We start from the raw sequence: 10,826 nt of genomic DNA, 5'->3' as shown, positions 1-10,826 counted from the left end.
CACAAGTGTTAAAAACAGAACCACATGCTCACAACTTTTACATATTAAAGTTGTCAAATAAAATGTTATTTTTTTGTTGCACATCCTCACCTTGTCTGTTGCCTGGCTATGTATAATGATGTCACAGTTCCTTTCATGAATAAAATAAAGCATTAGCTTTACCCCCAGGGGAAAGGAAAGGAGTGATAGTCTTTGTGTCAACACACTTATTACATATATTGAATATATACCTTTGTCACTCAGAACTTCATTGCGGTATTTTAAACATTACAAACAATGCCACTGATGACGGTCCTACAAAACATGAAATCATACAAATAAACATGTGGGTATGAAAAGGCTGCATCTTTATTGTAAGTGGACAAGAAAACCTGAGGTGAAATTCACCAGATTTTAATTATATTTCATATCAGACAAGGCTTTCTTTGTATTTCACTGCAATGAGCAACGTAACACAGACAGTAAAAACAATCCTAATCTTTTCCTGACAGCACATCCTTTACATGGCTGCAGTTTCCCTGCAATTTGTGAAACTGGACATGTGAAACTGCAAGACAAGATGTCACCCATCTGCAAGTCTTCCATTTTACCGTAATACAACTGCAAGAGCATGTCATTGTCTTTGCTAAGTACAGATATATGCATTTTACAAAGGCAAAGTTATTGTTTAACAAGGTTGAATTATTATGGGCCAGGCGACAACCATCTGCTGTAATCTGGATGTGCAAAATGACGGATCCTTTGTCCTCCATTCCCTGGCGATCCTTCCACACAGCTACAAACCAGGATCTTATGTGAGGCTGAAATCAGAGAAACAAATGACCTCAAAAAGGGATGTAATAGACTTAGCACCCAACAGGCTTGCACAATATTAAGGCGAGTGGATCATTTTCTCAGCCGTTATATAATATCAAAACGCACACCCCGTCACTGTGGTCCATATTTTTTAACCCACACATTACAGACAGCGAATGGACAACGCAAGCGGTCGAAAATGCTTACCTGTCAATAAGGGAGTCCCTCATGGTGGTGGCGATGGCGCTGGGCTGTGTCTCGCTCAGTCTGAAGACGCTCTCGATGACCGACAGCTCTGTGCTTGTGGTGTCCAGCCCGCAGAACGCACACCAGTCATTCACCACCATACCGCCAGCTATGACCTCACTACCCCGGTTAACTGTCCCTGCCTGCAGAAGGAAGACCACGTTAAGAGAGTTTGTTAGTGAAACAGATAGATTAAAAAGTACAAGTCAATGGATATCTAGATTTATTAACATAAATCTGGCTTCAAAGTGGAAGTGCTATGCGGTTTTTGTGTGTAGCTATGGTGGGATGTGAGGAAGCTATATTTATTTATCAACAGAACAAGTCTTAAATTAACTTTCACTTTTCAAAGTTGCTCAGAATTGATGATAGAATGGCTGAAATTAGTGTGTTTAGCTCACAGCACTAAATACTGTGAAAACACTGGCCTACATGCTTTTGTTAAGAGTTGTGAAAATGTAATTTTGTCTTCAAAGACATGTTCAAAATGTCCCTCTTCATGCTTGCACTGGAGGTATGAGGCCAACATATGTAATCTCTAATGGACATCTATGACCATTTTCTAGTGTATTGAGAAGTGCATGTCCATATCTTCAAGTTTCAACACTTTCAAGTTCACATGGCACCCTAAATAAAGAACAACCTCTAACTGGGGGGTTAATAAAAACATGTAAATGATGATATTTGCCTTAGTTCAATTTCATAGAAAACTATACAGTGTCAGCAAACATAAAGACACCTCCATTTTAAGATTGACTAAAGCAATGACAGGATGCTATGTGGTGATTACAGTGTTAAGTGTAGCCCCGTCCGTCCTCATACCAGGTGTGCAAATTTAATGAAGAAAGGTTTCACTGTGGAAGACATCAGAGTCAAGTAGAAAGTTGTCAAGACCGTCTTAAATTAGATTTCAAACGATGCCTATGCAACGTTTATAATAATTAAATTACAACTGCTTCAAGAGAAATTAATTTAGTCCAACGAATATGCTCCCTGATGGGAACAACTGATTGGGAATAAACTTCAATACTGCTGATAAAACTCACCACCAGAGGCACTTGGAGAAGAGAGGAGAGCTCATCTTGGTCTTCTATTGATGTCTTGGGATGCACAAGACCGCCCTGGTTACTGAATGCACAGTAGCTGCCCACGAGGACTTGCTCAGCTATGGTCTGACGAAACACCTCCACCTTCAGACTGTCTGCCAGAATCTCCTCAGTCTCCTACTCAGGGGGGGGAAAAAAAAAAAAAAAAAAAGAGAGAGAGAACATTTTCAATACAGTTACTTGTGCGGTGTGGAATTCTTCCAACACAGATTACATGTATGCCTGGTCACAGCAGGGGCCAACTGGGTCAAAATTAATTTATCATTTTAAGGTTAATTACTGCTTCAGAGACTCAAAACACACCATTTTGAGACTGACAATCTACAGCCCATTTCTGTCAGTTGTCTTTACTGGACTCGGTTGTAAAGTTTAGCTACTTGTTGATCACATAAATGCTACCTTTTAATGTACAAAACAGGTTCATAACTCGTTTAAATTGTGTGAATTTAAGCAAGTTGGTAGGGATGCAACACTGTTTTGGTTTAGTTCTCTCACCCTGTCTAGATCTGGATGGACCAGTGCAACATAATCATTGCAGGCAATAACGTTGCCCAGTGCAGAGAGACGCTCCTCAACCCGCTGGATCTTCACTGTATCTGGGAGGCAATTCCGAATGTGCTGCAGTTCCTGGTCCGTCGTGTTACTCGGAACCATAAGACCATGACGATTTCCTAAATAATAAAAGGAAAGTTTTGTTGGGGTTGGGGGGTGTCAACACAGATTGCGCAAAATTTAAAGAAGAAAAAAACTATCCCATCACAAATAAAATTACTTTCTTTCTGGTGCTGTTGGCAACAAGACATGGTCATGACAGAGGGGAAAGTTACAATTAATTGTAATTTAAATGTAATTTGTGTAACTCATTGAAGAACATTACGACAGCACTGATTGTGTTACATTATGACCGCGCTGATCCCACTTCTTCCTACCCTTTGAACAAGCATCTCAGCCACAAGACTACACCAGGACTATAATTAATAGTTTACTTACCAACACACATTCTTCCAATGATACGACATCCCGCTATAGAAGCATGAACAACAGGTATAGTTTCAGACAACTCCCCTTCAAAGACGCTGAAACAAAACAATGTTTCAAAGTTAGTATCATTCACTAATAATGGGCAGTTAACAGCACCTAACTTCACAGGTAACGTTCCGTAAAATTGGCAAATCATCTTTGATATAGGTAGGGACAGATCAATTAAGATACAGATTTCATTCAGCTGGCATTTGTTATGAGCTAAACACGATAATAACATCAAACTCATTCATAAACTTACCTGTAAAAGTTTTCTGATCCGCCAATAGCGACGAGACAATATGTGTTTGTGAGCTTAGCAAAGCAGCCGATTTCGTTGTTCTTCTCAAAAGCTGCTCTTACGGCCATGTTGAAGTATCAGGTCGAAAACTATTTTTCTTAAACCTGAGACAGGAGCAAGGGATGAACGTAAATCAACGTGCAATATAAAGATTTGTAAACTGGGTTATCTTGGTAGCTTATAGCTACGTATTGATCGGCATTAACGTCCTAACCAAAGTTAACTTCGACCTGCAATTTTACAGGGTACCATTAGCTAACGTGAATTGCTTTGCTACGTTGAATAAGTCCAAAGGACAAATGTAACCCTCCAGCAAGTTCACACTTTTCTTGTCCGTTATAATTGACACACCTATCTAGGTAGCCAACTCTATTTCGGAGGTAACAGGTTAGCTAACTGGTTAAATGTTACTCATTCTGTAAAGGTAGCAAGCTCTGTAGCAAGAGCTAACGTTGGCTAGTTGATGCATACTGAACTACAAAGCATCTCAGGGCTTACTTATACTTAAACAGGATACAGATGACACTGCGCGACATCTAACTATTTAATATCTGTATGTTTCTTTCCACAAACAAGGAACCTATATCTAAAATAAATATATAGTTACCAGTAGCTGAAATGGCTCACCCCAGGCGTGGACTAGGAACCCACGTGTTTAGTTCCGGTAGAGCGTCAATGCGTTATGACGTTTAGGTACATACGCCGATGTGGGTCATTTTCTAACCATCTTCGCGGAAATAATTTCGCGTTGAAATGTGCACCTTCCTTCATAACCATCAGAATAATACATTTTAGTCACCACGTCGTATAGCATTGGAATTAAATATGTAGCACTTTATTTAGATCGCTTCCGAATGCATGCGAGTAATCGTCTAGATTACTACGTATCATCTACGAATTCTGCGTTGTACGTCTCCACGGACAGACTTGAGTGAGAATGTGTATCTGTTATTTTGGTATATTTCAACATTTGACAACCGCGGCACTCAATTGACAAAGGTGAGCAATTGGGTGGACTGGCATGTGAAACGAATAGAAGCGCATTTTCTCTCCCTCTTCTTTTCTCCTATAACCTGCATAGCAACTATGCGCACAATTCACGCACAGTAGATTTGTGAGCCAACCATTCTAAGGCTCAGTGTGACGTCTTATTTGTTGACACTTTCATTAGCTAGCCACCTGTGAAACGTCATTGCAGCAGAGGCATCACCACCCACCAACGTAGCCACGTTTTCTGCCTAGAAACACCAACGGCTAATCGGAACAGCGAGACCGAAGAATCCCGTGGGCTGTTACCAACGTGGGGTGATTTTTTCATGCCAAGTAGGTAGCATATACCTTTAGTTATTTGTTCACCAACGGTCCAAACTATTCCCCTTCGTGCGTGTCATCTCTGTAAACAAAACACACTTGCCCCAATGCAGAATGGTTAGCTAGCACACAACCTTGAAGTTAACTTATCGTAAATTGTCCACCTGTGACAGCGATGGTTGTAAGAGTAGCCTAACAGTCTGATTTTTGTAAACTTTAATGTTTCGATTTGTGCTACAGATCGTAATATGCATGTTGCTTTTGTTACGTGATAGGGTGTGCAGGGGTGATAGGGTATGCAGCAGCCCAGAAAGGGTTTTAAACAGTGCCAATACACCCCACAAGAGGGCGACAAAAATAAGGTGTCATGAAAAAGTTCCATCCAAGCACTTTGTTTATTTCACTTCTTCAATGCCTTTACCTCTCCATTATCAGCACATTCTAAGATCTCTTCATGTTACTTCATAGAGCTGAAGAGCTGAAACTCTATTTCTGAGATTGATGTGATTGACCAGGGGTAGAGTTGAGAATAGAGTAGAGTTGAATATATAGAATAGAATAGAGTAGTTAAAAAAAAAAAAATACAACCCATACACAGCCCAACACAACACATATAGCAGATGACACTGGGACAGATCCGTCACCAGTTCTGTGGGAACCTTAAGGGTCCGTCAGTCAAGTAGATTTTAAATAGATGTTGTGGCACGACTGCGCCACCATGTTTTCACAGTCTTATTTCAGTATAATGTCTGCTGTGTCACCTCTGAAAAAACAGCAATGTCTTGGGCACCAAGGCCTCTGGTTGTTTGCACAGAGATTTCACAGTCATTTCCCCATCCTACACCCTCTTCTAAAAAAAAGACATTAAGTGTTGGTATATTTGGTCTGTATTTGATGCAGAAATGGGAGGTGGACAGAGCCTAGAGGAGACTGGACAGCTGGACGACGTTAGACTCTCTGGTCACCGCATCCAAGAATCTAACACGGATGCCCGTTCAGATGCTGAAACCGCGCCTAACCCAGATGAGCCTGCCACTGAGCTCCCCCAGTGCAGGATGGGGGCAAAAAGCGTGGATGACATGTGCTTCATGATCTCATGCACTAACTGGTACTAAGGGGCGATGGGTGGCAAAGCATTTAAAAACAGGCATGCAAACCCAAAACTTTGCTTTGATGCCGCATGCTCGGGGGATGTAAGAGTTGTTGAAGTGCTCACCTCAGCACTTCACGTTTTAGTCCAATTTAGATCGGGAAAAAAAAACACAAGTACAGCTAAGGGAAGTGGTCGTGCTGCATGTGGGTTGCTCAGGTGCAGTGTTAAATGCACTGCTATTACAGGCCAGGCTTGTACCGGCTGCTACTCAGAAGTCCACCGCATGCAAAAATAAACCTTTTTGCTGTGGCTTGCACACTTTGCTGCCTGGGTTTCACCAGAGTTGGCAGATAGTAGGCTTTGTTTATCACGTATGGTTAAAAAAAAAAGACTTGTCAGATTTAAGAGGAAAGAAATAAGCACCAGTAATACTGTTTGAAAGTATTGATCATTGAGGTGAGAAAGATCCTGAGGGCACTGTGCACCGGAACATCATTCGGTGTGTCATTTACCCATGTTAGTTGGATACTAACATATAACTATGGTAGTGGCCATTCTTTATGATCTGCCATGCTATTTGAGTTGCATACTTTTGGCCTTTCACGGCATTATAGGAATCATAAATCATGAGATTCCTTATAAACAATAATTTTCTTCTTGAACAGTGTAAGAGTCATTGCAAAGCTTTTTAAACCTTTTATTGACATTTCTTTGTTAATAGAACATGGTGATATTGTTAGATATACAGTGTGGAACTGTTGATGAAAGTAATATATAAAAAACAATGTTTACTTTTATGTAATTAAAAGTGTTTCTTTTGTAAATAAAGCTTAAATAATATGGTGTGTAAAAACATATTCTGATAACCTTTATCCATTTCTGAGATTGATAAAACAGATCAGACAGCAAAAGAAAAATACAAAAGATCAGACCTTTCAAAAGTGTCAGGTTTTTATATTTACACAATCATTTATTAGGGGGTACGTTCAACTCACAGTCATCTTGGAACTGTATTTCTTTTTCTTAGAAAAATCACTGATTTTTGTGTTGTATTTTGAAAACAGACAGTTTGATATTCACTTCTTTTGATCAGTCAGAAAAAAAAAAAAGAAAAAAAGAATATGTACATAAAATACATCGTAAAACATCATGAAAACAAGAAACAAAAGTGAACGTCCTCTTTAAAGCTATGTTAGATAAAATCTCACTTGATCCTCAGTTTAAGAACTTTAATACAATTTTTAACTTTAAAAGTCTGGACTACCTCTGATATGTTTTCTCCTATTCTCATGTAAAAGAACTCTAGAAACAAAAGGCAACAACAGGCAAGATACAGGTGACTGTTGTCTTTAGCCACCATAATGTTCATATAGTAGGCAAACCCAAGGACCCTTCATTCCCCCAACCAGTAGAAAATGGTATTGTATATGATTAAGAGAATTAAGAGAAATGTAAAAGGTAGATGGACCAGCCCCATCTATCCCCCAACGTATAACTGTGTACATACTTTGCATCAATATCTTCAATAAATATATGCCATATTATTTTTGTCATAATGCTACTGTAAGAACCCCTCATGACAACCCCTATATCTTTCCATAGTAATCCATGTCTAGTACACAGTAAACACCGTTTAACTTTATTTCTTGACAAATTAGATGAAATAATGTATATTTACACATACAGTGGTTTATAGCCTGTTTATCCTGATAGAATCTTAGTCAGGTATGCACACACATAATGATGAAATCAATTATCCTAATCAGTTTCTGGAACACTTGTATTTCATTGTCCACAAGAAATTTCTCTTTTAATGGCTTGCAGAAAATGATGAATGAGATTTAATTAGCTCTCACCACCAGTACAAATGGGATCTAACGACCCGAAAGCCATGAAGATTAAACAAGGCTGTGCCTGATTTTCTCAACCAAAGAATAATATTGTCAATATCGCTGCTTCATTCAAGGATGTAGAAATGTAAGGTGTGGACATTTAGGAGTAAGAATACACCATTAGAAAAGAAATTCAATCTCAGCATCACATTTTAGCACCAGTAGGTTCAATTATGAATTTCCAGGACTATCCTTTCATAGAAAAACTGTCTGTTGAATTAAAGTAGTAGTACAGTGGCATGGCCTTGTATTGAAGGATCTCCACCTGTAGAAACCTTTGGACCATATTGAAAGTTCTACCAATAACAGCAATGACTGCAAGAAATCAAACTGTAGGATTTGTGATGAACAATTGTCTTGTATGGGGACGAATGTGTGCAATGTTTGAGCACCATTTTGTCAATATCCTAGGTTCAAAACACATTTCAAATGCACTATTAGTACTATATTTTGATGTAGTATACTGCACGTTTAGACAGATTTAGACAATTGGCGGAGAACAAAGAGGCTAAAAGGGAAATAGAGAGGGCCCTGTGGATGACTACACAAGCAATCCAGACAGAGAGTTTGTCTCAAGCTGATCTGGAGATGAGAGAATGTAACCATTACCATATGGGCACACATACCTAAAAGTCTGCTCTGATACAGTACCACGTCTCAGTCGACCACCAAGCTGCTCAAAATAAAGGGGAACTTATAGCTGAAAACGACCAAGACTGACACACACTCCTGCCTGTAGAAGATGATGCATATTGAATGTACACAATATGCAGAAGAACATATGATACATGATAGAAATGATAAGAGATTATGTTGATTCCAAACCTAAAAGAATAGATGTCAAGCTCCTGGTTGTAGAAATTACAGAGGGAATTGAAAGATATAAATAGAGCAGGCCATAGCAAATTTTAAGACAAGGCACAGTGTCTTAAAAAGGTATCAGCAGAAGCTGCTAAGGCAGACAGAGATGCAAAAATCAAAGAAACTGTCTGTCTGAGGATATTTCAGGATAGAGAACATTTTGGAAGACAGCAGCTAACAGCAACTACAGTAAGTGAAACATACTGCACACGTGTTTCTATTCCAGAACTCCTCAATACATGAATGAAAACTATGCTCAGAACCACAAACAACAGACAAGTGATAGACATTCAGATTTCTCAGAGACTTATCAAAAGACCAGGATGTATGAGCTTTGTAGACATGTACCATGTACCACACACACACACCAGGACTTCTGGCATACAATGGGAGTTTTTGGAGTGAGGAACACACAGAAGCAACAAAGGACACTGGGAATGAATGACACAGGTGGATCAAACCAGGTACTGACCCTTTCTTGAGACAGTGGATTATCAAACACAAGCCAAATAGTAGCCTGCACTGACTGATGACTTGCTGAGAGGTGTACATGATATGGGCACTAATTGCTTCCTGTGGGATAGAGAAGTTTAATTGGTCTCCACTGCAACTGAGTATAAATACTTTGCTTGTTTGACACGTAGCTGATTTAATCAACACGGAGAGGAGGGGAACTGAAATGAAATGCAGGGGGGGAAAATGCCTATCTATCAACAAGTACATTTTGTATGCCAAATGCACTGAGATATATCTGCTAAACTTAGCTTCTTTTCTAAATGAGCAAGCAAATGTCACTGGTGCTAATGATAAAGGGATGTCAGCTCACAGTGACACAGTGAAATCAACTGTCATTATATGCATACATACCCAGTGCACAGGATTATTTGAGGGCATCATTAGCATTTAAGAAAAGTAAAGGGAAATATCAAGACTGTTCGACTAGGGTCCAAATAGAGGTTTCTCTGGAAGATGTTTCTCTTGAATCCGGCTCTACAGCATCTAGACCACTAGACTAAACCACACTGTTGTTAAGCCAGTAATGGCCTAAAAATACAGAAAGAGCCGTATCCCATTAGGTAAAAATTCCAGATTTGGAAATGCCAGCAATAAAATCACTATGTCATAAAACATTCTGGATACTCCTCAAAGGGGGATCACCCCGAAGCAACTCACTGAGGGTTCTGCCACAGTAAGGAAAATAAATGTAGGATCGTTCATTAAAAGCACGGTATGAACAATATGCGAATAGGGACACAGGCCTTAAAAGCGGCTTAAAACTTTCCTCTACTACAGTACATGTCTTCATATTCACATCCATTTGACAACTTCAGGGTTCTATGGCACCACCACATAATTTGATGATACTACTTTTTTTCACTATTCAAACATCCTATCACAATCTTCCTATATGTTAGAAATAGAGTTGGACCGAGGTCAGTGTTTCAGTAGTCATGGCTAAGTGGGAGAGGAGAATTATGTTGTCTTGGGTCACGCAAAGCAAGAGAGGTGACTGTGATAGTGAGGCTAATATGAGCTAATATGAGCTCTGCCGACATTACGGTACCACAGCAAAACCACACAAAGCCATAAAAGCACTTAAAAGGCATGAAAGACAAGGGCAAAGAAGAAACATCACAGAAGTGGTCAAAATGCAAAGTCCTTAGTCATACCCAGTCAAAGCTCTATTCAGTATTGTTGCATCAACCAAAATGCATTGCGTATGTAAATAACATGTCATCCAATGTGTCAACAATTGTGTGTTGCCACAAGAAATCATTAGTGGAAGGTGATAAAAGCCTTCCGTGGCTCTGCTATGATCATTGCATCTCTGCACTGACAGTAATATACATTAAAATTAATAAATTATGCAGTGAGGGGAAAAAGCATCTTCAAAGTGAGCCCAAAACATTTAAAGGCAAATAAATGGAGCATGGTGGAGAGTCCTGTTATTCTCTCAGCAGGGATTTCTGGAACCCGACCCCAATGGACTGTTCTGTCAGACGTAAACAGCAGAGACCCATGTTTGATCTCAGTGTCTTGCGTATGCATTTACTACAGGGCACATCAACTGAGCTAAAAATGATCCGATGCACAGTGCATCACCTCATTCGTCTACAACACAGTGCCCGTCTTCCTGTTTTGCATGAGGAAGAGGACTGGGCATGAAGCTTACCATTGTATTCGGCACAAGTTAAGTGTAC

The 10,826-nt window shown here is 39.6% G+C and overlaps 1 protein-coding gene and 1 long non-coding RNA gene across 3 annotated transcripts; one reads left to right on the top strand and one right to left on the bottom strand.

Moving 5' to 3' along the window:
* Positions 1-326: 326 nt before the first annotated feature.
* eif6 (eukaryotic translation initiation factor 6) lies at positions 327-4,183 on the bottom strand. Of its 2 annotated transcripts, none has more exons than XM_031567198.2 (7): positions 4,096-4,183; positions 3,430-3,572; positions 3,138-3,223; positions 2,643-2,818; positions 2,088-2,264; positions 1,003-1,184; positions 327-800 (listed from the first exon to the last, which is right to left on the bottom strand). In XM_031567198.2, exons 2-7 carry the CDS (start codon positions 3,534-3,536, stop codon positions 791-793), a joined length of 738 nt encoding a protein of 245 aa, XP_031423058.1. In that variant the 5' UTR covers positions 3,537-3,572; positions 4,096-4,183; the 3' UTR covers positions 327-790. The 2 variants fall into 2 exon arrangements, with proteins under 2 accessions (XP_031423058.1, XP_012694096.1); XM_012838642.2 differs by having other exon boundaries at positions 4,076-4,180.
* A 45-nt stretch (positions 4,184-4,228) lies between these two features.
* On the top strand, positions 4,229-7,416 carry LOC105909973. Its single transcript, XR_001162798.2, has 3 exons — positions 4,229-4,467; positions 4,640-4,791; positions 5,680-7,416. It is a non-coding gene; the product is annotated as an uncharacterized LOC105909973 (long non-coding RNA).
* Positions 7,417-10,826: the final 3,410 nt, after the last annotated feature.

Source organism: Clupea harengus, chromosome 5, assembly GCF_900700415.2.
Source record: "Clupea harengus chromosome 5, Ch_v2.0.2, whole genome shotgun sequence".
In the NCBI taxonomy this organism is placed as follows: Eukaryota; Metazoa; Chordata; class Actinopteri; order Clupeiformes; family Clupeidae; genus Clupea; species Clupea harengus.
The sequence above is the reverse complement of the archived record's forward strand: the minus strand, read 5'-3'. Positions and strand labels throughout refer to the sequence as shown.

Excerpts from the sequence above, each read along its gene's own strand:
- eif6 (XM_031567198.2), bottom strand. The coding sequence starts at position 3,536 with ATGGCCGTAAGAGCAGCTTTTGAGAAGAACAACGAAATCGGCTGCTTT. Across the intron at positions 2,819-3,137 it reads CATTGGAAGAATGTGTGTTG|GAAATCGTCATGGTCTTATG; the intron begins GTAAGTAAACTA and ends TTTATTATTTAG. Across the intron at positions 2,265-2,642 it reads TCCATCCAGATCTAGACAGG|GAGACTGAGGAGATTCTGGC; the intron begins GTGAGAGAACTA and ends CCCCCTGAGTAG.